The 27,999-nt window shown below is 39.7% G+C and overlaps 1 protein-coding gene across 7 annotated transcripts in view; it reads left to right on the top strand.

The window, feature by feature from the left end:
* The first annotated feature begins 10,313 nt into the window (after positions 1–10,313).
* Positions 10,314–27,999, top strand: part of map7d1a (MAP7 domain containing 1a) — a 118,201-nt gene continuing 100,515 nt past the window's right edge. For 5 of the 7 annotated variants that reach the window (XM_034174086.1, XM_034174089.1, XM_034174085.1 and 2 more), the window contains exon 1: positions 10,315–10,671. In XM_034174086.1, the coding sequence (XP_034029977.1) occupies positions 10,641–10,671 (31 nt within the window). In that variant the 5' untranslated portion in view covers positions 10,315–10,640. Of the gene's footprint in view, positions 10,672–27,999 lie in introns of all 7 variants that reach the window. The other 2 variants (XR_004561730.1, XM_034174088.1) reach the window with 2 other exon arrangements.

Raw genomic sequence — 27,999 nt, 5'->3', positions numbered from 1 at the left:
ATCGAAAGCCGCCTAAATCTTACGAATGGTTATCAACACGGAGGCGTTTTCATGTGGCACTGCACGATGAGCGGCTGCATCCCGATGCACGAACCTGTCCACACATCTTTCATTACAAAATCTCCTTTAACAGTGGAATGTCTGGATAAACTGCTGATCCCGACCTCTTCTGAAACTTCTCTGTTCTCTCACGATGTCCTGGGTCAACAGAGGCTTAAATTTGGAAGTTTTCAGCTTGAAACAGGCTGACGACGGCAGCTCGGGGCGCGGCGCGCCATCCAGCTCCATGGGCATCTTAAAGCGACAGTAACACTCCATAATCTCTCATCATCCCTTAAAATTTTCACCGAAAACCGTCTGAATTTCTCGAATGGTGTCCACTCGGATCTGCCTCACAGTTTCTGAAAAAATTTTGATAAAGCAAAGCGCCAGTCTCTTAACAAGTTGTCAGACAAAGGAATTCCGACGGGAGGGGTGGACCAGTGCTTACTCAAAGCCTGCCCACAGGCGAATGACGCAACCGACAGGCGTGAAAAAACTCACGCATGCGCACGAGGGTTCAAGCTTGGCTGACGTAATCGCACGTGATTCAAATCCATATAGTTTTTTAAAAAAATAAAAAGGTCCGTTTCTTTTCTCACAGACCTCGTACATTTCAAAGTAATCCTACCCATCCTTGGAAATAGGATACACCGGAGCTCAGTGTCGAGGTTCATGGCAAAGTCTGTGAATCCTTTTTTTTTTTTGATCAATTTGCAAAAACACCAAAAAAAAAAAAAAAAAAAAGCATTGTCATTATTGGGTATTGTTTGTAGAATTTTGAGAGAAATCTAATCTAATAATACTACACGTGCACAAGATGAGAACAGATGCCATGTGTCATGTTTTCTGCAGTTTTAAGAATGTCAGGAAATCAGTACTGCAACAAAGTTTTGCCATTATTATGTCCACCAAGGACAGAATAAAATCATCAGCATTTATTTTTTTATTTGTCTGTCTGTATTCAGGATTACTTCAAATCTACTGCACAGATTTTGATGATGTTTTCACCACATATAGATATTAGGCCATGGAAGATACAGATCACCTCCTTTAAATTTTGGAGGTGATCTCGATCTGGATTCTGGAACAAGATTTCACTTTATAAAGGCTTTTAAGGATTATGTCAAAACTACTTTACGGCTAAGACATCACAGCGTAAAACCAATATCAGGAAGACACTATTTTGTTTTGGCTTGTGAATTAAACATCAGATTGCAACATCTTGATCAGTCATACCATTCTGGATCAGTATGCAATTATTGCATTGTGTTGTGGAGTCCGGATCCAGGTAAAGTCCGGGTCGCGATGTGACTCACATACCCTTTATTTTGACTCTTCGTCAACCCTTGGCATACGTCAGAAATCTCGTATTGCTCTTGTCTCAATGTGTGTTCCTATTTTAATTATTCTGACAGGATTAAAAAGTACGTTAGTCCAGTGCAGTCCATGTGCATGCGCCTATACATCACAATGAGGTGCACATGAACGTTTTACCCTTTAATTGGCTGGAAGGGTAATAATCCAAAGAAGAGTCGGGTATGTGAGTCTACACACTGTAGCTTTAATGTAGCATTATTAAAGACATTATTATATAGTATTTTATTTTAGATATTTTATGTATTTTTATATATTTTGTTTTATTTTTATATATTTTTGTTTTATTTTATATATTTTATTTTATTTTACATAATTCTATTATTATTAAAGGCACAATAGATGTTAATTGTGCTGCTGTGGCTCAATAAAATATAATTTATGTTTCATATTTTGCATACATTTCTGATGCTGTCATCAAGTATGATTATTGTGATTTGATTAGTATACAATGAACAACGAGGTGTGGAAAAAGATCATTGGCTGACCACTGATCACTCATCACTGATTCTTTTCTTCTGTGATATCAGTCGTCCCACTGATTGTTACTATCTCTCTTCCTTTTCCTGTGAGTGTTTCTGTGCTTTGTTGTCTCTCTGCATGATTTGCTCATGTATTTATTGATCCAATCACATCCTCTCAGTGGCAGGGAATCCTGTTTATCCCCAGTGATCTCCATTAAATACCTCTTGTAGGGATATGATCTGCCTGCAGCAATCAGTGGCAGTTAAATCAGTGGCAGTTTGTGTGAGTGCAGCTGCAGCCCCCAAAATCAAGTCCTTAAGTGGTGAGACAAGGACAACATGAGGGAGTGTGTCCTCTCTTCCTGTGTGCAGCACCGGCCATCAGTGGATCCACTCACACAGGTTTACGTGTTGTTTAAACATCCTAGAATGAATGTCAAATTATTAACTGAGGGAGGGTTGTGACAGAGAGTGCATTAGCCTCACCATTTACTCTGCAGTGCTGTGATGTGTGAACCACAAACACACGTGGCCTATGCTTTTATACTGAGCTCTTAGACCACTGTAGTCACCGATGGCTGCACCTGCTTGTTATGGTCTCAAACTGGTGGTCCATGGACTTGATAAGGCAGTGAGTGGTTCACAGCCTGCATCATGCATTATCATAATTACTTATATGGCCCATGTTTGATTAGTGTGACAGATAAAAATGAGTATGGAAACTGGAATATATTCTATAAAAATGCAGTGAGTAAATAAATGAATTAATGAATTGCAGATATTCACCAGTTGATACTGTGCATCCAGAAAGTATTCACAGCACTTCACTTTTTATACATTCTGTCATGTTACAGCCTTATTTCAAAATGGAGTAAATTCATTTTCCCCTCAAAATTCTACTCACAACACCCCATAATGACAACATGAAAAACATTTTTTTTTTGTTTGCAAATTTATATAAAAACCCCTAAGGAATCGCATGTACATAAGTATTCATACCCTTTGCTCAGTACTTTGTTGATGCACCTTTGGCAGCAATTACAGCCTCATATCTTCTTGAATATGATGCCACAAGCTTGGTGCACCTATCCTTGGGCAGTTTTGCACATTCCTCTTTACAGCATCTCTCAAGCTCCATCGGGTTGGATGGAGAGCATGGGTGCACAGCCATTTTCAGATCTCTCCAGAGATGTTCAAACTGATTCAGGTCTTTGCATTGCTGCATTCATCTTTCCCGCAATCCTGAGTGCCACTGAAAAACATCCACGTGGCATGATACTGCCACCACCATGCTTCACTGTAGGGATGGTGGCTGCTTTCCTCCAAACATGATGCCTGGTATTCATGCCAAATTTTGTCTCATCAGACCAGAGAATTTTGTTTCTCATGGTCTGAGAGTCCTTCAGGTGCCTTTTGGCAAACTCCAGGGGGTCTGCCATGTGCATTTTACTAAGGAGTGGCTTCTGTCTGACCACACTACCATACAGGCCTGATTGGTGGATTGCTGGAGAGATGGTTGTCCTTCTGGAAGGTTCTCCTCTCTCCACACAGGAATGCTGGAGCTCTGACAACTCTTGGTCACTCTTTACCCTAGGTGGACTCTAGTTAAGCTGTAGAAACATCTCAAGGATGATCAGTGAAAACAGGATGCACCTGAGCTCAATTTTGAGCTTTGTGGCAAAGGCTGTGAATACTTACAGTATGTACCTGTGATTTGTCTTTTTTTTTTGTTAATAAATTTCCAAAAATCTAAATAATAATAATAATAATTATTATTATTATTATTATCCCTTCTTTCTCATTGAGGGGTATTGTGTGTAGAATGTTCAGGAAAAAATTTATTTCATTCATTTTGCAATAAGGCTGCAACATAATTAAATGTGGACACAGGGTGCAGCACTGTATCAATTGGTGTATATCTGCAATTCATTCATTCATTTATTGTTACATGTGCATTTGGTAGAACGCTGGTTATTTTTGGTTTCTGAATTAGCAGAAATGTTGCTCAACCCCAAATCCGTTGATGTTGGGCAACATCCTTGCCCTTTTGACCTCTATATATTGAGACCCAATATGAGAGGAGATATTCCCCATTTCAGTTTCCCCTTCCCCAATATTTTGCAGAAAAACAGAAAGTCAGCTTTTTGTCAAAAAGGGTTAATAAAATTCAGACCCACCACTCCTAACATTTAAGCAATCCATTTTTGATTGTCCCAGGTTAGACCCTTTCCAAAAATGGCCATTAAAAATTGGGTAAATTCCAATAAATAAATGGCCCCCTGACTCTTGGACTAATCAATCAGTGAGAGAGATTCGTTCTACACAGAAATTTGCTAAATCAGTGAAGAAAACTATTATTTTCTGATTGCTGCACAGCAGTTACATTAAATAGTGGGTGTTAGAAAGAGAAAGAGGAGATAGTTTAGTTCAGTATGCAGTGAATGGGGTCAGAGAGAGACACAGAGAGAGAGAGAGACAGAGAGACACGCGCGAGAGAGAGACAGAGACAGAGAGAGCACTCAGAATTCTAGAGAAATAAGCTGTTATTTTCTAATTGTTTAACACTGGCTATAACCTAGTACTCAAATGTTACAACCCTGAGTCCCCACTATCTAGGGATAAAGTGGGATTTGGCAGTCCAGTGCACCCCCCACCACCACACACACACACACACACACACACACACACACACACACACACACACACACACACACACACTTACTTACTTACTTACTTAAAATGGAGATTTTTTTTTTTTTCATATTGATTTGTCAAGCTGTTATTCTCTCCAACAAAAAACAAAACAAAACAAAAAACAAATACCGTGCAGCTGGTGGAGGGGGGATCACATGCATCAAAATAATGCATCAAAATAATCAAAATAATGCCCATATTGATCTTTGTGGACAGGTTGTGTGACCAGCTGACCTACAACAGATAAAGAAAAATCCACCGTAGTTACTAAGTGCTTGTTGATTTGGATTTGTTCTGTATATTCAGTTGGTAAAGTCTATAATATTATTTGCTAGAGAAGCCAAATAAAGAGACTTTTTTATTACAGTATGACAGTATTGTACTACAAATTGTTTGTCCATGAGATGTCAGGTTGATGAGCTGCTACAGTGAACCCTAAAGGAGCAAAGTCTGGGAGTCATAGCTTCACTCCAGATGAGAAGAGATGGAAAACCCCGGCTACAGAAAGTAAAGGTCCTACCACATATTTGCTCCATTCTCTCACTAAACCAGGTGATTGTAATTAGTTCAACTTTTTTGTAAGGTAGATGACTAATCAGTGACAAAACCTGTTTTAGGTACACAGGTAGATGTAAATACAAGCCAGGCCTTTTAATTTCTGAAGCTGGGCTTTTCCACCTCTCCAAATGAGATAGAGTTTCATGTCTTGATATCGAACACTGTTCTGTGTTTGTTTGTTTGTTTTTTTCTTTTGCCAGCTTTCACTTTTATTGCTTGGGTTGCAAGATTTGATGAAGTTTGATGTGCATCTGCAGACTGAATATATTTATTTAAAATGCAAACATTATAGTTTGAATACTGGACACAAAATGGACAGGATGGTAAAACAAGCTTATGCCTACACGGCTAATGGAAAAACATATTGTTAACAAGAACTCAAACTCACTTATCTTCAGACAGAACTGGATATGCTTTGGTGAATTTATGATGTGCTTTCCTCTTAAATGCACAATGGCATATTTGCAAATGGCTTTTGTGAATCATTTATTACTCCTAACCGAAAGTACATTGACTACTTTTTTGTTGTAAACAAATCAAACTGAATATGTTTCTACTGCACTGGTAGTTGTTATCTTGTGCTTGGAATTTAAGGGCAGTTGTGGAAAAAGTTGTCGAATGTGCCGGAACTTCATTCCGAACTGTTCCAGCCCACTTTAACTCCTGCCCACTAGCCACCAGACAGGATTTTATGTGAATTTAGTCAAGATAGTAAATAAGAGAGAGGGAGATGTTCAAGCAAAATACAGAGTGATCCGTCACAGAGAGCACGTTAATACACAGAAATGTATGACACCACAAAAATAAACTAGTATTTTCTGATTTATAAATCTCTAATAATATGGGTCCAAATTCACAGAACCCCACAGGGAAGGATTTTTGTAGCTGAAATAGTGTTCTTCCTTCTGTCTATCACATTCTCTCAGGGCGGCCCAATGTGGGGCCATTTGCCCTATTGAGGTTTCAAATCCCGCAAAACTTCGAAGAGGTCGCTGCTCTGCGAGATGTCAGTAACACTGAGAACTGCAGTGAGACGCTCTGATCAGGCTGCACTTTAACCGCTGCACACAGACAACAGGATTAACATTGCAACATAAAATGCTTTGTATATTGTGCCTAAAACTCTGGTGACTATATTATCTGAGTTTATAGACATTGTTATTGCGTTTGTTTTATGTAAACATGCGAGAAGCTCAGGTTGTTTCTCCATTATTTTCAGTGGGAATTGCTGCGAGCTGCGATCACTTCCTGTTCATGTTCTGGGGGAAGTTTGCTCTTTAACGTCCTGCTTATTGTCCTTTACAGCACTGTAGCTTGAAAAGAGCTTATTTGTTGGTTTCTTGATGAGGTCTGGAGGCCTTCAAGGCCATTGCTGCTTGTGATCAATTATATGCAATTGTATAAAGTTGGAAGTAGATTTATAAGAATAAAATGTGAATTGTTGAGTTGATAAAAGGATGAACTTGTTGATGGTTTAAAGTAGCTCACATAAAGAAATTATGTTTCCCGTTTTGTTTTAAAAGACACAAGTAATTCTAATAATCTGATGTCTGCTGTTCCACAAGGAGAAGAACATGACAGGAAAGTTGCCTGCTCACTTCTTTTTCGCCCTGGGGAGAGAGCAAACTGCAAACAATGTTGGTTTGTGTTTAAAACAGTTTTTGCTTCAATATGGCAGAACTTTATAAAATTGGGGGATGAAAACTGGCTGATGTGGCATGGCTAACTAACGTGATATGATAAGCAATAATAAATTATATGGTAGTGAGTGGGCCATGGTAGCTAACTAGCATAGCTGCTGCTAACCAGATAAAAGATAAGTGTATATAGAATATATTTACACTATTGAGTATTGTGTTAGACCTGACTGCAAATATAGTTTGTTTTAGAATAGTTTCTGGTGGACGAAATTTTTGAGACTCAATTTTGATTCAGTTTACTGTGATTACAGTTTCCTTTTTGAAGACTGTAGTTCCACTTGGTAATGAGAACAGAGAGGATTTTGTCAGTCTGACAGGAATGAACTTACTTTCAGAGATAATGAGGAAATGATTAAGAAACCCACAACGCACTTGTTAAATGTTAGCCCGCTTACCTTCAGCTTGTACTGTTAAATTGTCTTTTAAATGTTTACTGTACAACTGAATAAAGCATTGTTATTTGACCAGATATTCACATTCTGTCTGTTTTCCTCAGTAGCATGTGTATGCTGTATATTTTTTAAACATTAAAACTGTTATATTGATATGCAAAGTTAACTAAATTTGCAACCGCGGGACTCCTAAAAATATATGCTTAATATCATTTCATTAAGCTTCCTTTGTTTTATTCATGAGTTCATTTATCTTTCATTAGCACATAAAGGTGTCTCCTGCTCTTGATTTCTTCTCTTGACAGAGAAATCTTCTTTTCCAGGAAGAAATAGTACACTTATCTGTGATTCACTCATAGTACTTGAAGCAACAGATTTGTTGATTTTAGTGAAACAAACAATTTTACACAATATTCTAAGTCTGAATGTAATGAGAAAGAAAAGAAACTCTGAAGCAATGTATATTAAAAGTTAATCTTCTGTGACATAGCCAACCCCCACCTCCTTCAACATCCCCCACTATCCAGTTGTAGTGACAGGTGGCACTTGCGGGTTTTGGGTGAACACGACTCAACAGCTGCACAAAAGAGCCCCACTGGGTTTCTTTTTTATGGGATGTTCCCTCTCAAGCGTGCCGATGAGCCTCTGACACAGCCCTCACTTTCAAAGATGCTCCCAGAGACCCACAGGTGCTAAAATGAATATTTAAGATCCATGACAAAGAAGGTGAATTCAACCAAATCGTTTCTGTAATGGAAACAAGGTTATTTATAGAACTGTAGTGGTTTAGTAACTTCTCCAACACATCAAACATCCATCACTGGTGAAAATAAAACTTGCTTTGAGGAAAATCTAGTGTCTTCTCCATACTGAAATGAAATTACACCAATGTAGAACCATGAAATTACAAATTACAAGTGCACATTATGTTTATACTGGCATCTTCTTCCACCATGTGATGCTGAGAGGCTGAATTCATTTTGGGAGGTGATGGTCTAAGGTGTTGGGCTTGAGTCCAGAAGATACTACATGGGTTCAAATCCCCACCTGACTGGAAAATCACTAAGAGCCCTTGGGCAAGGCCTTTAATCCCCTATTACTCCTGGTGTGTAGTGAGCACCTTCTATGGCAGCACCCTGACATCGGGCTGAATGTGAGGCATAATTGTAAAGCGCTTTGAACATCTGATGCAGATGGAAAAGCGCTATATAAATGCAGTCCATTTTGATTTTCCGCAATGTTATTTCTGCACAAGAGTTCCTCTGAGACATTAGAACACTTATCATTGATCATGCCTACAATTTTGTTGTTTTTTGGGTGGGGCGGGGTGTTCTAACTGAATGAGTCATGGGTGTCTAAATGTTTATACTATGCACACTAGATATTTTATTTATTTTTTAAATATTAAAGTCACTCATGCCCATGTGTCTGTGTCCTGACCCAGATCTTAGAATCCAGCCAATGGATTTCAAGATACAGTACTTCATGGCATGTCTGTCATAACCATCCCAGGCTTTTATGGGGCACTAAGTAGAATTTGTTTTGTCAATGCTTGATCATTTGTATATTATAAATCTAACATCCATTATCACTTTTATGGGTTGTAGAAGCTGTGTCTTTTATTTTAGTTATCAGAGCTTAATGGGCAAGAGCATTGTGAAGCGCATTTTAATATATTTATTTAGTAACTCAAAGTAGGCAGCACGGTGGCTTAGTGGTTAGCCTTGCCTCACAGCAAGAAGGTCATGGGATTGATTCCCACCAGTGGCCTTTCCATGTGGAGTTTGCAAAATGAGCGATGTCAGGCCTACCGAACTACATATTTACAAGTTTAGACACATGTAAGCTGTCTTAAACTTTTAAAGATAAAGAATAGATTTTAAACATTTAATATTTATGATTACATAAAAAATAAGTCATTTTGAAATCAGAATCAGAAAGCTCTTTATAGTCATTTGAATTCTTTCATAGTCATATAGTCATTTGTACAATAAAATTGCTGAAGGCATTAATATAGAAAATTGAAAATCAAAGCCATGTCAGAAACTCATAAATAGCAGTAAGAAGGCTTGTGCAACATAATATATGACATATACAAATTTCAATTCCTGTTGGTGGGGCGTGACTTCACCTTTAAATGTACATAATTTATTTTATGTGTTCTTGTAAATGAATAAATATGGATTTTCACATTTTTCTATGTATCATCCAAACACCTTCTGGTCTATATTTGCATACTGAGAAAGCTTGTATCACTGTCCCTTTAACCTTCAAGCGACCAAATGGGTCAGTTATGACCCAAGCCAAATACGTATTTATATGTACCATTGAGATATTTTTAATGGGAAAATATATCCTACATGCATTTGTCAATCTATTTCTACAACTGTTTTTCAAATTAATGAATTAATTTATTTAGTTATTATTTTTTATTTTAAGGGAATTGTTTCATTGGTGTAGCAAGAATAACAGAAAGTTATATGGGGCCATTTATGACCCTGGAAACATATGTATGTTTTTCTTTTTACATTACAGGCTTTGATGTTATCGTTTAAACCAGTAATTAATTATAACATTTCAAAATATCTGTCCTAGATCAAGAAGCAGAAAAGGTATGATAAACACAAACAGAGGCATTAACATGTACAAAATATAACGGGGCAATAAACGCGGTTATTTTAGTTGCTAAAATAGCTTTGTCCCTCGATGGTTCATCAACCAGTCAAAGAGAAAAAACGTGCTGATCAAAGGTACATTTTCTGAAGGAGTAAAAAAAAAAAGATTTTGTGTAGGCGGCCTTAATTTTGAATGTGAATGTGGGACTGCCTGTAGTTTCGTGTGAGGAGAAACCAAATAGAGAAAGGTGCGATGTACGCTTGAAAAATGTGTTTATGTAATTAATCTTGCATTATATTTACAACATATTTATAGCAATGCTAAAAAATTGATGTATCTCATTTGGAAGGCGTTACATTAAGTGATAAAACAGAGTAAACACATTACAGCGCTGGCCGTTGCCCCCTGGGTTTGAGATGGTACAGTCCACTCCGGGGGCCAATGAGGGACAGTTTTAAAAGCAGCAGCAGCCGCGGAGCATCAGCTGAGCTGTGACCTCACTCCTCTGCTGTCTTTTCTCCCTCATTCCCTTGGATATGTTCAAAAACTGAACTTGTATTTCTGACAGACACCTTTCTCACCCTGCTGGTTCAAGCTGAGCATTTCGTCTCTCATTTCCGAACAGTCTTTTTTTTCGGTTTTTAATCCGGTTTCTTCGGGATATTTGTTGGCAGACGGAGCGACTCGACCAAGTTTTTTGCTCCCATCCTGTGTGTGGAGGAATGAGAGCGGAGAGGAAAAGCCACGACCCGCATAATTGAGTGAACAAAAGAGAGGAAAGCTCGGGAATAATCGCCCAAATGGAGGAAAATCCTCTGCAGGCAGCAACACGTAAGTCTACCGGTTTCAACCTTCGAATCCACAGCTGGATTTGTCTTTTAAAAAAGTGACACCAACCGGCTGCGCTGTTTGTGGCGTTTTACGTTGTGCAGGCTCATTTATTTAAGGCATACAAACTGAGTTTCATTTAGGTAGAACGTCTAGATTTTATAGATTTTTGTGGTGGATAATGAATAATGCACCAGTAAGTATTAAGTAACCCCCAAACCAAAGCCTCACCCTGTTGTTCACCACAATCTTAATATATTTCCCTAAAACTAAATCTGTCACAATTGGTTAATTCCCAATATGCTTACATTTTCATCATTAAAGGCAAAACAGCAGTTTGATCATCAGGCTGATTGCTGCAGTTATATACTAAAAACAAAACAAAACAGGTTGTTCCTGAAGGTCCAGATGGGATGGTGCACCCGGAAAGTATTCACAGCGCTTCACTTTTTTTCACATTATGTTATGTTACAGCCTTATTCCAAAATGGATGAAATTATTTTTTTCCTCACACATTGCACACATACACACAATACCCCATAATGACAATGTGATTTTTTTTTACAAATTTATTATTATTATTATTATTGTTGTTGTTGTTATTAATAATGATAATAAACAAAGAAATCACATGTACATAAGTATTTACATCCTTTGCCATGAAGCTCAAAATTGAGCTCAAGTGCATCCTGTTTCCAGTGATTATCCTTCAGATGTTTTTACAGCTTAATTGGAGTCCCCATGGGGTAACTTCAGTTGATTGGACATGATTTGGAAAGGCACACACCTGTCTACATATAAGGTCCCACAGCTGACAGTGCATGTCAGAGGACAAACCAAGCAATCTGAGGAAGGGTACAGAACCATTTCTGCTGCTTTGAAGGTCCCAATGAGCACAGTGGCCTCCATCAGTTGTAAATGGAAGAAGTTCGGATCCACCAGGACTCTTCCTAGAGCCTGCCTGTCTAAACTGTGTGATTGGGGGAGAAAGGCCTCAGTCAGGGAAGTGACCAAGAACCCAATGGTCACTCTGTTAGAACTCCAAAAGGCTCCTGAAGGGCTCTCAGACCATGAGAAACAAAATTCTTTGGTCTTATGAAACAAAGATTGAACTCTTTGGCGTGAATGCCAGGTGTCATGTTTGGAGAAAACTAGGCACCATCCCTACAGTGAAGCATGGCTGTGGCAGCATCATGCTGTGGGGATGTTCAGTGGCAGGAACTGGGAGACTAGTTAGGATTGAGGGAAAGATGAATGCAGCAACATACAGAGACATCCTAGAAGAAAACCTTCTCCAGAGTGCTCTTGACCTCAGACTGGGGTGACCGTTCATCTTTCAGCAGGACAATGACTCTAAGCACACAGCCAAGCTATCAAAGGAGTGGCTTCAGGACAACTCCGTGAATGTCCTTGAGTGGCCCAGCCAGAGCCCAGACCTGAATCCAATTGAACATCTCTTGAGAGATCTGAAAGTGGCTGTGCACCGATGCCCCCCATACAACCTGATGGAGCTTGAGGGGTACTGCAAAGAGGAATGGGCAAAACTGCCCAAAGATAGGTGTACCAAGTTTGTGGCATGATTTTCAAGAAGACTTGAGGCTGTAATTGCTACCAATGGTGCATCAACAGAGTATTGAGCAAATGGTGTGAATATTTATGTACATGTGCTTTCTTAGTTTTTTTTTTAATAAATTTGCAAAAAAATTCAAAAATACCTTTTTTCATGTTGTTATTATGGGGTATTGTGAGTAGAATTTTGAGTGAAAAAGTTAATTTCTCTGTTTTGGATTAAGAATGTAACAGAACAAAATGTGGAAAATGTGAAGTGCTGCAAATACTTTATGGATGCTCCGTATATTTCATACAAGCTATCATTCCAGCACTTCTGTTTGCACATTCACAGTCTGGATCCAGACTTATACCACATACTGACTATTCCTCTGACACTTTGAGTTGCAGGGTGCATTGCACAGGGTTATTGTTGTTGTATAGGGCATTGACTGGTGATAACTACTGGTTTGCTGGTGTCTTCTGCTATTGAAATTATTCATTCATTCTCTCGACCTGCTTATTCAAGGTAAGGCTCTAGGGTTGGGGTGTGTGTGTGTGTGGGGGGGGGGGGGGGGGGGGGGGGTCTTGGAGCCTTTTATAGTGATCGTTGAGTAAGAGGTGGGGGACATCCTGGACTGGCTACCATTCTTTGCAGGGCCACATATGAACAGACAAATCACATTCACTCACACCTACGCTCAATTTTAGAGTCACCTAACCTGTGTGTTTTTGGAAGTGGGAGGAAGCCGGAGTAATCCCACGCAAACATGGGGACTACATGCAAACTTCACACAGAAAGGACCAGATCTTAAGTGAATATGGGACTCTCTTGTTGCGAGGCAACAGTGGTAACCACTGGCTTCACTGTGTTGCCCTGTACTATTAAATAATAACTTACTCAGTAGTCACAACAGAAATACTAGCTGAATTAAAGTGTGAAAATGGCAGTATTCAAATGAGGAAATGATGTCATGATGTCTCCTTCTCATCAGACAAAGTAGCTACCCCTAATCTTTTTATAAGAATTTGAAGTTCAAACCAAGATGCCTAACTTTATTTACATTATTACATCTTAATCTTTAATGAAGGCTATATTTGATTCACTAGTACTGTTCATTTTATAATATAACAATGAAGTGTTTTGGTACAATTATTTTAACATTTGACACATTGTTTTCATTCAGGACCATGGGTAAAACATTCTCATTTTTTTCTTTTTAAAAACAATTTTTTTTTTTTTTTTTTGGCTGAACCCATAAAAGATGTGATCCTTGACTAAAAACCGTGAGCCATGACACCCTAAATTGTCATGCACAGACCTGCACTGCATTCACAGCTCAACAATTCCAAAACTCAAATTGCTTTTGATAATGTAATCTGAGTAATCCCATCTGCCTTTTGTTTAGCTTGTTGTTATCATGATGCAGTCACGTGCACTGTGGCATCCCTCCTCCCTCTTTTCCTCTTGGTCTTCTTTCTCTTCATCTGTGGAGTCGTGTCTGATTGACTTTCTCCACACAGCCCCACTTCCTTCCAGCCTTCCTTTACTCGATCCGTCCTCCTGCTCAAACACAGAGAATAGTTTCATGTCAGCTGGCGTACGAATGCCGATTAACTCCAATGAAGATCAAGTTATAGTTTAGTGTTGAGCCTCTGTCTGGAATTAAATTTTAGGTATGAGCTGAACATTTCCTTAGTACTTTATATATGCAATTACAAAGTGTGCGATGCTGTAATTGTGATGTTCATTGCTCCTGTTATGTCTGCTCATTCAGTCATAACAAATGATGGTTTACCAAACAGTTTGAGGCAACACCCATAGTGGATGTCTGCACAGGGGCATGTTTATTCTCTTCGTGAGAAAGTGCTGTGTATGGATGGATTCACATGTTCTCGAAATAGAGAGGGACGCACAATAAGACCGCCTCCTTGGGACAACAGAGAACTTCCTTCTTACTGATAGAGGGGGTTCATAAAGGGAGGCCTGCTTGTTCTGGCTTGTCATCAGACTCAATTAGGGCAGACTTCATTTTGAGCTGGGTGATATGGACCAAAAATCATATCTCAGTACATGATGCATAGCTTTGTATTTTCTACCAAGTGGTCTAGATGTTGAATTGCAAGTCAAAGCCACGTGTGAGATGTCACAGGAACTTTTATTAAAATGGAGTATGATCAAAATACTACTTTTATTCACCTTCATGACCTTTAAAAGCCACCACTGCTTGATGCTCAGGTTATTCACATCAGTCTTTCATGTTTGTTGGGGTCAGGAAGACGAGAAGATTGGGGGCATGCCCCTACCGTTTTGTTGCCAAGAAGCTTTTGTTGCTTTTTGACAATCTGAACATGTCAGTGAAGTTTGTAGACGTTTTATTAATGCACTATGTCACAGTGCATCGCTGTAAGTACATATGTCTTGATGTGCATTCTCACAAAGATACTGTTTGTATTGTCTGCTTAACACTGCGGAAAAGGGAACATTATAAGGAACAAAAATATGATTGGAAACCAGTTGATCTGAGTGAAACTACTGTTCATCGGACTCAAAGGATGGTTATCATATGTGGTGTGACTCATGGCAGAAAATCTCTCATCAATTGGCTTGTTTCGTGTAATGTTTCAGCAGACTGTTGTGCTGTCCATCCTGTAATGCTTGTTTTGTGGAAAATTTACGCTCACATGGCCTAAAACTGTGTTTACATTTTAATGAGTGATCGATTGGAAGCTCCATTCACTTAAATGGAAAACTTGCTGAACTTTTTCCTTTTTTGTTTTCTTCACCATTGACATATTGATGATGAACAGGGTGACAGTAAGTCTAATCACAATGTCCATCGTGTAATGTGGCAGAATACATCAGCTTGGCCTGTCTGTGTCTTCTGTCCATCTTCAGCTTGCAGGGGTTATGTAGTCAGGAGAGTATTGGTGGCCCTGCCAACACACACATTGGTATCTTTTTAAATTTGTTTGGGGCAGAATGCCTTTAGATCACAGAAAATCGCTACATATTGTTCCCTGATAACAGAGGGATGTCCTGATCCAATAGGGGGATTGCATGCTTCAGTGCTCATGCCTGGAAGTAGCCCTCACACAGTGCATCATGGGATAGTCTGTATGCCTACAGCTGGTATTTATAGATGTAAACAAAGAGGGATGTGGTACTTTTTAACCAATTTTGCACCCAGAAGATGTACTTGGAGCTGTTTATTAATTCACCATTCAAGGCAGCAACTGTACCCGCAACTTAAAAATGGTTAAAGTGCAGAATTGCAAGTTTAAAAGGTAATAAAAATGATCTGATAGAGAGGTAAGTTCCAACTAACTAGCTTCACAGAGTTATTAACTTGTAAGTGATGGGGTACATTGCACATATTTAGAGGTTGTATATCAAATGTTCAGAAACTGCTTAATATTTTGGCCTTTTTCCATGGGGAAAAACTGTGGTAATGGAGATAATCTTGTCTGAACATCTTTGAGATCATTCAGATCAGGAAGTGTGCACTGCATCATGTCTGTGCTGAGCCAAGTACACACATTTCTCGTTGGATCGGACCCCGAACCTCAGACATCTCAGAAAAGGTGCACTGACACGAGCATGCCTCTGACTCATGTAATAGCATGAACGTCGTCGTGACGATCATGCTATTCATCATGCTATCGACAGCCTGAGCCGGTTGTGCGCACGCGTGTGCCTAACTGCCTGCAGAAAGCATTTTGAGCTGTTGGAAAAAGGTAATTATTTGTCTTGTTTACATTGTCATGGCTTGGTAAAACAGTTGTATGTTCTTTCCTTCTTGTGTGCAGCTGTTAAAGTATATTTATAACAGATTTAACATATTTAACAGATTTAGATTTATTATAATCGTTCAGAGGAGCTGCGCGCTGATGTGATCCACTGATGTCACCCCTCGCTCTGTTCACGTCTTCTTTACTCCACTTGACGAGCTCCACATAGTGTTGGAGATTAGATTGCGCCACATAGCACGACATTTGTGTGTGAAAGATTTTTGGAACATTTCACAATTCTCTGTGCACAATAGCACACACTGGCACCCCTCTCGCGTCCTGTCTACACCCGTTAAAGACGAGTTTACTCTCCAGCACAACACAATTCGTGCTAGAGCGTGAGTCAAAGGCATGCTCGTGTAAGTGCACCTAAAGAAAGACAGAGTTGTTTCTGCATAACGTGGCAGGATAAAGCTGTTTTGGGCAAGATGGGAGGGGAATTTGGGATAGATTTGCTAAGTTACGTGTCAAATGGCAGCCGTGATTTTGCTGCAAGTTGTGGACAAAACTACTAGATTGGTGGTAGGGCTGAAACGATTAATTGAGTAACTCAAATAATTCGATTATAAACATGGTTGAGGCAAATTCTGTGCTTCGAAGCTCCATTTAATGCTGTATTACATATGCCAGGTCTGTGTGTGGTGCTGTAACTTCCCCAGAAAAAGACTAGGGCATGCGCATAAGCCGTGTAAGAGCTAATCAATGTAGCAGCAGAAGCTGCAACTTTCCAATGCCACACAGAGTAAAATAAAGTAATTTAAGAGAAAGGGGGTCCATGTTGATCATCTGAAGTAGACTTACTGTGCATTTTAAAGCAAAAAAACACACGGTTTGGTCCACTGGCTGCGTATCGCTCTACGTGCACTTTAAATCAATCAAGTTTATTCAAAAACCCCCTTTATTCAGATTTGGTCAGAGTTTTTCATTGACAGGGTGCACAGCGAATTTATCAGTGTGGTTTTTATGGAAAAGCTGCACTCCAGAGCCCAGTTTTTCACAGGCTGTGCTTACGTTTAGGTGGAGCCTGACTGACTGGATTTCACCGACCGCCTGTGCTTATGGTCCAGGAAAGATCCAAAACTTGTAAACGTGAAAAAATAAATGATTACACAGGAAAACAGAAAGGGATACCCTAAATTTGACAGTCTGCGTGATGGCGCAACGACATTGTGCCATTGCTTAGGGAGAGCACTATTGATGTTATTTAAAAACGCAAATGTACTTTTTATCCAATTAATCAATTAAATAATTGCTAGAATACTCTAATTCAAAAATATGAGGTCTGTTAGAAAAGTATCGGACCTTTTTATTTTTTTCAAAAACCTGATGGATTTGAATCACGTGTGCTTGCATGAGCCAACCTTGAACCTTCGTGCGCATGCATGAATTTTTTCATGCCTGTCGATTGCGTCATTTGCTTGTAAGCAGCCTTTGTATGAGGACGAGTGTAGTCTCTCTGCGTTTTTTCATTCCAAGGAAAAAGACAGAACGACTGGAGCAGCGCCGCATCAAATTTTGCCAGAAACGGGGCGACAGCCAGGTGGAAACCATTCGGATTATTCAGACGGCTTTCTGTGATGATCCTATGGGCATCACACAGATTAAGGAGCGGTACAACCGGTTTAAAGACGTCTGCACAACGGTGGAGAGTGAGCCACACTCCAGTCAGCCATCAACATGCAGAAATTACCAGATCATTTCCAAAAGCGCCTTCATGTTGAAGTTTCACAGGACGTTGTCACATGCCCACCTCTTCCACAATTTCTCAGATAGTCACATGACTGAAAAGCCACCTAAAGCCGTCTGAATCTTCCGAATGGTGGAAGAGCTGGGCAAGTCACAACATGTCCTGTGAGGCTTCAACACAAAGGCGCTTTTGCTCCGCCATCAGCTTCGTGCCGAAGCCATCGGCATGAATTTTGCTGCAACTCTTTTCATGGCCAAATTGGAATGTGGCGAAAAAGTGCTGATGTCCACCTCTTCCGCAATTTCTCGGATAGTCACATGATGGTCCCGCATCACCACAGCATTCACTTTGGAAATGATCCGGTCATTTCAGCATGTTGATGGCCACCTGGAGTGTGGCTCACTCTCCACCGTTGTGCAGACGTCTTTAAACCGGTTGTACCGCTCCTTAATCTGTGTGATGCCCGTAGGATCGTCACCGAAAGCCGTCTGAATAATCCGAATGGTTTCCACCTGGCTGTCGCCCAGTTTCTGGCAAAATCTGATGCGGCGCTGCTCCAGTTGTTCTGCCATTTTCCTTGGAATGAAAAAACGCCGAGAGACTACACCCATCCTCACACAAAGGCTGCTTACAAGCAAATGACACAATCGACAGGCGTGAAAAAATTCATGCATGCGCACGAAGATTCAAGGTTTGCTCATGCAAGCACACGTGATTCAAATCCATCAGGTTTTTGAAAAAAATAAAAAGGTCCGATACTTTTCTAACAGACCTCTTATTCTATAGCTGCCCCCCTAATTGGTGGTTTGAATGGAAAAAAAACATTGGTATGTCCACTGTTTAAGTTTTCTCGCTGCTGCAGACTCAGCGGGTTTATGTCGGCTTAAACTTACTAAACTTTCTCTTATTTCCAGCCCTTCCAGAAGTTCACATGATTATTATTGATGCATCCATGGACACAACAACTAATCCCCAGCATTCTGAACCTTTTGGTTACTTTCTATCTGTGCATCCACAGCAGGCACACATTTCCCACAATCCCCTGTGTGACCAAAATCAAGTATGGCGGGTATGCAATCCCCCATTACAATGAACGGTATTGAGTCTGATAGATATTTTTGATTGATTGAAATTTAATTTATTAGACATGGGTCTCACAGGATCAGTCTCTTCCAACATTGGATTGCTGTGCTGTGCCAACTGTGCAACCAGTGACCACTCTATTCAGTGCATGCAGCTAGGTCGCCAGCAGCATCGCATCACACCTTTTAAATGCATATGTACACTCTGCTTCACTTCAAATACTCACTGGGTAGAATTTTCACAGATGCACTGATATACTATGCAATGGCAATCAGGTAGCACTTTCCACAACACAGGAGTTTGCTTTTGTGATCATCTTGTGATTTTTGATTAATAATAACAATAATTAATCATAATAATGTGGATGAGGGTGTTTTTAACAACGAAAATACACTCACCCATCTTTTGAACCATATCATTCATTTGTTACTCTGAGTGATGTATTTTAACGACTACAGTGGTGCGCCAATTGATAAGAACCATTTTTTTTTGTAAAAATAAATAAATAAGCAAGTAAATATTAATCAGGATCTTTCAGAAACAGCTTGGATTAAAGGTAGTTTTTTTTAATGCATTGCAGAATTCTTCAGTTGTCAAGCATATCCACTGGATTGACTTCACCATGCTTGTAGTGTGTCCTGCACAAGTGTATTATCTAGAAATACACAAGTATTGGGTAAGGATCTGTTATTGGCAGATGCTTAATAGTGAATGACTTGGATCGGATTTGGGGCAAATTAATACTTCATCAGGGCATCCCTAGAGGCAAGTCTTTGTATTTGCACAGGATTCACTTTGAATATTACAATGTTGTGACAAAATGAACTTATGCAGTGCATCACCACAACCACCACACCATGGAACCGCCTCAGGTACTAGATGGCAACCATCCAGGCAGACACTTAGTCCATCCTCATCTCTTGAATGTAACCACCTATCTGTTGTAGCCAGATGAATTGTGGGCATCCCCTTGGCTTTCTCCAGCTGCTGACAGTTGTCATACAGTGGAGTACCAAGCGTGGTATGATTTTCATTTGAAATTGATGCAAAAGTTAACTTTTGCAATAATATGAAATGACTGTTCATACAGACACCCCACTAATACAGTGTGTACTCAATTTTTTTTTTTTTTTTTTTTTTTTTTTTTTCAGGCCCAGTCATGGTAGGGGGTAAGAAAGATGGACAGGCTAAAGAAAAAGCACTCAAAGCCCTGAAAATGTACACTGTTTTTCTGCAGTTCTTCTGCAATGCACTTACGTATTATGTTGATCTGTTTAAGATAAGGCAGCATTGCATGGTACCATTATTTAATGCAGTGATTTCTAAAGTTTGGGCCACGTCCCACTGGTGTGTCCAGAAGGTACTACAGATGGGCCACAAGAGGCCATTAAAATAATAATAATAATAATAATAAATTATTTTCAATTTTGTAATAAAGTGTAAAATTACCCCAAAACGTTGTAGCGTATTTTTATCCTCCCAGTACAAAATACGGGAGGATATAGTGATCAGCATGTCTGTCCATCCGTCCGTCTGTTGTCACTTTTTAGGGCAATGCCTCAAGAACCAGTTGATCAATTTCATTCATGTTTAGCATAAGGGTGGGTGCTCCCCCAACGCCAGTGGACTACGGTAACGTTGGTGTCAATTTCAAAGTCACAGTAACAACACAAGATATTGTCATTGCCACCCTTGTTAGCACCATATCTCAAGAACTACTTGGCCAGTTTCATTCACATTTAGCATAAGGTGGTACTTGGGCGATCCCCCAACACTTTGTATTGCTTATTTGTGGGGTCAGAGATGACTCTTGTTTACTAAGGATGTAACAATTCGTTTTAACAATGATTCAATTCGTATCATGATTTGTGGTTGATGATACGATTCAAAGATGATTTTGGTTCATTTAGAATGATCCGATCTGAAATGATTCAGTGATGTGAAATCGATTCAGTATCTTTTAATGAAAAATTCAACCAGTGTGACTGTGAAATAAATACTTGGATAGTTGTTTGAAGTGGGTAATCTGTGGACTGAACTGAACTTCTGCGACGATGGTAGGATTCTTGTCAGAGATTTTCCACCCTGTGCAGGCTTCACACAGTAACACGCCAGTATTTTTTACCAGTATGGGCTTCATTTAAAACTCTAGTTTGCAGAACAAAGGTCTTCATTTTCTACTCTGGCTCAATTTGAGCATGACGTCTAGCCATCCATTGTTACTCGTTCAGCGTTGTTTGAAATCCCATGGTAGGTGGTTGGAGAGATTTGTCATGTTGCCGTGGTACTTGACAAATGGCGATCGACTTTATTAGGACTTCTCTCTTTGCCAAGCCAAAGTGTTTCCACACGCTGGACCGCAATAGCGGCTTGATAATTTTTCACTTGCTGGTTTCTCCTCTGCATTCGCCATGCTATTTTTTGTTGTTTGCTGGCGCATGGCGATGACGTCACAGACAGGCAGACTGAATCAAGTAATGTTTAACGTCTTTATCATTAAAAGTGCTAACAAAACACATCCATATAAAATCTGCCGTACTTAAATCCAATTTATTTCCACGTAGCGATAGAATCAGTTAATTACTTTTTTAAAATGAGTTTAGATCAATATATGTAGTCCAGAAGGCCAACTTACTGAGCACAGATCAATGTAGTTGGATCATAGGAATATACATCGATGTAGTAGATGAATCGTTACACCCCTGTTGTTTTCTCTGCAATCAGAAATAAACAAACAAAGCAATGGGATTTGAATTACTTTAGTCTTCATTTATCTGACGTAGTTTAACATAATACCATAGCCTCATGCCAATCAAAGTTGTGATTTTTTTTTTTTTCTTTAGATTTCTAAGTGTTCCGCATTCTTAAGTTTGGGAAGGGTAGGTATAATGGCAGGCCGGCATAACTGTTCTTTATATACTGCCTTCTGCCATGCATGTGTTCTTTCTGTATGTGGGTTGCCCATGTGTGCCGCATATGGAAACATGTCATCAACTATATTATTAATATTGTGGAATAACATATTCCTGCAGTGGGGAGATATTAATAAAGGTACAATGTGGCACATTCCTGCTTGCAGCTCTCATTTATTTCAGAATACATTATTCAAAGGCCACATTTGCTAAATTTCAGTGTGGCTCAGGCCTGATTTAAGGTTATAGACTTTAAAAGCTCTGAGTCATTGCTGATTGAAGTTGTGCCAGCACCAATCTGATCTTCAAACTACAGTGCAGGGTTCGCACAGTCATCATTTTTGTTGTTCCCCTCTTCATGTTTGTGTGTAAAATAAAAATCCAATGATCAAAAGGTTCAGGGACATTCCATAAACAGCGTAAGAGTCATGTTATTTGAATGTAATAACAGGACAAAGATGATATTCCTTACATTTTTCCAGTCTGGAAGAAAATGGCTATTCAAGCTGCAACGTATATAGAGAGTATTTCAACCTCATCATGTTTTATCACTTACACTTATAAACAGAACTGTTGGGCTCTTGAGCACTTTAATTCAAATATATATGTATAGCAGGTATATGACATAGAAAAATAACATAAGCATATTCAAGAATCCACAAAGATGAGGATCAGTCACTTTCAGCTTCAATAAGCTCCCTGCTGCCAACTGCATAGGTGCAAATGAGATATTTAGGTATAAGCATGCCCTCAGTCATGCCAAAACCATCACATCGATCATATTAAAGTATCATAAAATTTTATACCTCTTTTTCATGGCACTTTGCTTTTAGAAACATGGAGGTCTGGTGTGAAACAGGCATTATTGAGGAGTTTTAAAGACACCTTATATCATGCAAATGGAGTTGGCACATGTCATTAAAAAAAGGCATCTGCAGCACAAAAATATATCCCAGGACTGACGAGGTGGAGGGCAATGTGCAACTTTTGTTTTCCGATATACGAGGTCTGTCCAAAAAGTAACGGACCTTTTTATTTTTTTGAAAAACTATATGGATTTGAATCACGTGTGATTGCACCAGCCAAGCTTGAACCTTTGTGCGCATGTGTGAGTTTTTTCGCACCTGTCGGTTGCGTCATTCGCCTGTGGACAGGCTTTGAGTGAGCACTGGTCCACCCCCCTCGTCGGATTTTTATTGTCAGGGAAATGGCTGAGAGACTGCCGCTTTGCTCCATGAAATTTTTTTCAGAAACTGTTAGAGACAGCCAGTTGGAAACCATTCGAAAGATTCAGATGGATTTCGGTGAAGATTCTGTCGGCGTCACACAGATTAAGGAGTGTTAAAACCTTTTTAAAGATGGCCCACAGCGGCGGAGGGCGCGCGGTGAACCGAGCGGCCATCGACAGGCTGGAACGACCAGATCATTTCTAAACTGAACACTGTGTTGATCCGGGACATCGTGTGACTACCACAGAAATGGCAAGAGAGCTGGACATAGCACTTTTGCGGCACATTACACTGTTACAGGAGATTTTGTAATGAAAGACGTGCGGAGGATTTCACGCGTCGGCACGGAGCCGCTCATTGCGCAAAAAAAAAAAAAAAACCTCCGTGTTGGAAACCATTCATAAGATTCAGACGGCTTTCGATGGCTTTTCAGTTGAGTGAGTATCCGAGAAATTGTGTAACAACTGGACATGCCACAACATGTCCTGTGAGACTTCCAACACGGAGGTTTTTTTTTTTTGTTGTTGTGCTCAATGAGCGGCTCCGTGCCAACGCGCGAAATCCTCCGCACGTCTTTCATTACAAAATCTCCTGTAACAGTTACTTTGATAAAGTAATCCAATTACTGATTACTCCTTGAAAAAGTAACTTAGTTACTTTACTGATTACTCAATTGTAAAAGTAACTAAGTTAGATTACTAGTTACTTTTTTAGTTACTTTCCCCAGCTGCCGACAACAACCCTCTGCCACCTCAACATGACAATGCTACCTGTTTTGCCGAAACTCACTTTATAGTCACCCGTTCTTGACTTCAGTGAAAATACTTGTTTTATAAAAAGTAAAATAATCTTTCTTGACCTCATATTTAACTGTTGACAGCACTGTAACAGTAAAATTTGCAATTTCTAACCTACATTGTTTATAAATGTAACTATTAAATTCTAACATTTTTCTAACATTTAAATTCTCTATAATCATTTTACTTGTTAAAATTATTATTATTTTAAGTAGTATTAGTAGTTGTAGTAAAAAAAACGGCTTCAAAACTGGAACTTTAATATAGGGGTGTTGTGGGGGAGGGGGGCACATCCCTGCACAACCCCCATTCCATCTGGATTCGCCCCTGCTTTGCTGTTTGAGCACAAAGAATGGATAACATTTATTCATGCAGAAAACAGGACCAGATTTACAGGTAAGAAAGTTTTATTGTGTTTTCACATCATGTGGTCCTCAGAAAGAGAGTTTAGGTGCATTTGAGTGGAAAATAGTGTTGGTTGTTGACGCGTTGCGGAGGATCAGCTGTTTTTAACGAGATGATACGGAGTGGCTCAGCTCAGAATTCTAAATAAAGGAGAAAAATAAAGCATAAAAATGACTTTGTAAAGCTCAGTGCAGGTGTGCTGTTTTCACCGCGCTTTAAGAGGTGAGGACGAGTCGTAGCTGATGAAAAGCTCACAGCTCGCTGAAAGTGGGCATTTCAGTCGAACCCCGACCTCCTGCCCACGGACCAAGTTTAATGCTGCTGTCGACCCACAATGCAAAAATAATGGTAACGCACAGTGACTTGGAGAAGTAACTTTAATCTGATTACTCATTTGGAAAGATTAACGCGTTAGATTACTCGTTACAAAAAAAAGTGGTTAGATTAGAGTAACGCGTTACTAAGTAACTTACTAAGTAGTTACTAAGTTAGTTACTAAGTAACACGTTACCGGCATCACTGGCGCCAACAGAATCTTCACCGAAATCCATCTGAATCTTTCGAATGGTTTCCAACTGGCTGTCTCTAACAGTTTCTGAAAAAAATTTCATGGAGCAAAGCGGCAGTCTCTCAGCCATTTCCCTGACAATAAAAATCCGACAAGGGGGGTGGACCAGTGCTCACTCAAAGCCTGCCCACAGGCGAATGACGCAACCGACAGGTGTGAAAAAACTCACGCATGCGCAAGCTTGCGTGAGTTCAAGCTTGGCTGATGCAATCACATGTGATTCAAATCCATATAGTTTTTGAAAAAAATAAAAAGGTGCGTTACTTTTTGGACAGACCTCGTAAGTAATAAGTGTCACGTCGATGTCTGAGTCTGATGCTTTCTGTTGAAAACTCTGACTGTCAGCATTATCTGATGGAGGCAGGAGACTATTTAACAGTTTTTAAATGTTGCACTGCTCTCAACTGACCACCAGTAAGAAAAGTTAATAAGCTTCTCAAATCACTTCCAATAAACAGTTCCTACACAGAAGCTCGTGTGTATGAGGAAATGCCATAATCAAAGTACTTAGGATGGGACAAAATGACTTCCTAATTAACAGATATTGTTATTTTCATTATTTGACAGGGTTATTTTTTTTGGTCAACATTTTCAAAAATGTTTCTGATCTGGCAGGGGTTCAGCTTATATTGCCAGGCTGGCAGGCCTATAGTAGTACTATATTGTTGGGGGAAATGCTGCTGTATAGTGTATGTTTTATCAAGATATGCACTATTGTATGAGACTGGGGATGAGAAGCACTCTTTTAATACAGGGTCTGTTCTTATTTTGTCAGATGGCTTTAATTCATGGCATAGCAAATTTTTGCAAATGTAAGGTATGTAATGCTGTAAAGTTGCAGAATGTAACATAGGCTTCTATGGGGAGTGACTCTCATTTGGTAACAGCCTTAAATGCCCATTCAAGGAACTGCAAGATTTCCCACTTGTGTGTTGCATTCATTTAAGGGGATGGGAGGTTGGGACTCTTTAATGCAGCATATGGTACATGAAAACTTTCATTTAACTATGTAGTTTTGGTCTGGGTCACATTAAAATGGCCATAAGCCACTGGACTACACTTCTGTGTGGATCCATAAACCCCCATTATGATCACATAAAGTAAGCAGATAATGCTCGATTAAAAAGATTGCAAGCAACAATTCCTAGATTATTTTTTTTTTTTTTTACTTTTTTATTACAGATGTGCCCAGTTCCAATGATGCAGTAATAGTGTCATATGTTACCAATTGTTGGCATTTTGTGTTTTATTTATTCATTTTTGTTTTTTTTATTGGAGGATAATAACATGGGGGTCACTTTGGGCCCCTGATCCTCAGTCTGTCTATGCCCCTGCATTAAAGTAGCCCTGATTCTGGTTGACTGATGATTAGTGATTTGTGATATGCCTGTGATCAGGAGTCAATGCACACATGACACGTGTGCCCAGCCAAACAGAAAAGGTAGATTTCTCGTGTAATAATTTCTGTGCCCCTCTGAACATTATCATCTTATCTAAACATTCATAAAGTGCAGAACCTGATGGAGTCGATTGGGGGGGCATTTTAATGCCTTGGTGCAAGTAGGTTGCATCAGTGCCGTTATGCAGCTGCAATTATTGTGGTGATGATTCATGATCTTATTTTTGTGCCTCCTGTAGCACTTGGTGCCTTTTGCACTGCACATGATGCATTTCTGGGCTTCAGCACGCAGTGAACAGTAGCTTCTGGTATATCAGTAGCACTGTATATCATTCATTCATTCATTCATCTTCTACAGCTTAGTCCAATTAAGGGTCGCAGGGGGCTGGAGCCTATCCCAGCAGTAATAGAGCATGAGGCGGGGTACACCCAGGACAGGACGCCAGTCTGTCGCAGGGCCACAAATAGACAAACAAACACAGACACACCCACACACACACCTACGTACAATTTTAAAGATTTCAATCCACCTAACCCGCATGTTTGGATGTGGGGGGAAACCGGAGCACCCGGAGGAAGCCCACGCAAACACGGGATGAACATGCAAACTCCACACAGAAAGGCCATGGGAACTGAGCCCACAACCTTCTCGCTGTGAGGCAACAGTGCTAACCACTAAGCCACTGTGCTGCCCCACTATATCAATACAGTCCAAAATTCAGAGAACAAAAATTTGTCAAGTTTTTCCTTTTGGGTTGTCCTGTTTTGCTAATTGTCACCGTAGCATGTTAAGCTGGCAGAAGTTTTTACTCCAGATGTCCTGCCTTATGCAACTGCAGATGTACATAGAGGATGGGCACAGGTGGTCTTGAATTGAGAACCTTCCGTATCACTAACCATTTGCACAAGGCTTTGTCAAGTACCGCCTCTAATCAATTGAGCGATTGAAAGCTGTGTAAAACTGATTTGGTGGCTGACTGCTTCATTTTCAACCAAATTACTTTAAACACTTTAAGGTACTTTGTCATTTCTTGGGTTTCTTGAGTGTGGTAGAACTGGAAAGATGGAATGTACAAGTTGTTCACAACATTGGCCCAGTTTTGGTGCAAATGCTGCTGGATTGGAGTAGTGAGAAAATGCAAAAATGCCAAAGTCACGTGAAACCTGCACAACTCTCATTGGGAAGGCATTTACTTTTCCGAAGCCCGTTCTGTCTTTGATTCTTCACTGTGGCGTACAGGTAGAATACAGATTACCAGGGTTCTTGCTGGATAAAATTTTAGCGTAGTGTTAATGTTGAGGGAGCGAAGCGACCGAGGTGGTGTGGAAGGGGGGCAGCTTTTGAATATGTAAGCTAAAAATTGGCTATTCTAGGCGTACCCAAAGGGGAAAAGCCGGGTACGACAGCCCAAGTCCCTTCATTATGTCCAGAAGGCTGGGGAAGTTTGTTGAGTGGGCAATCTCATTCTGGGTTAGCCAGTACATGGCCCTCAGTGAGGCAGTTGGAGTCCATGGACATTTTAAGTCAAGACTTAAAACCTATTTTTATTCTCTTTCTTATGAGTAGTTTTTATTTTGTTGTTTTATTCTTTTACTTCTGTTTTTAATTAGGTATTTGAATTTTATGTTGAACTGTTCTGTGTGAGGCACCTTGAGATGGCTTTTGTTGTAATTTGGCACTTTATAAGATGATTAAATTGAACAACATTTTATTGAGTCTTAAAGTAAATAAATATGAAATTGGTTACTGGATCCTTAAACTCGACATAATAAACTCTACATGGATCCTTGATCTCTGGACATAAACAGAAATAAAATCTGTTAGTTTTTGTCAAAAGCATTTCCTTTCAGACATTATTATTGGCATGAACGTCAGGTTCATAAAGAATGCAGGATGTCTCATTTTGGGAG

Source organism: Thalassophryne amazonica, chromosome 7 (assembly GCF_902500255.1).
Source record: "Thalassophryne amazonica chromosome 7, fThaAma1.1, whole genome shotgun sequence".
NCBI lineage: Eukaryota > Metazoa > Chordata > Actinopteri > Batrachoidiformes > Batrachoididae > Thalassophryne > Thalassophryne amazonica.
This window is presented reverse-complemented; position numbering and strand designations above follow the sequence as displayed.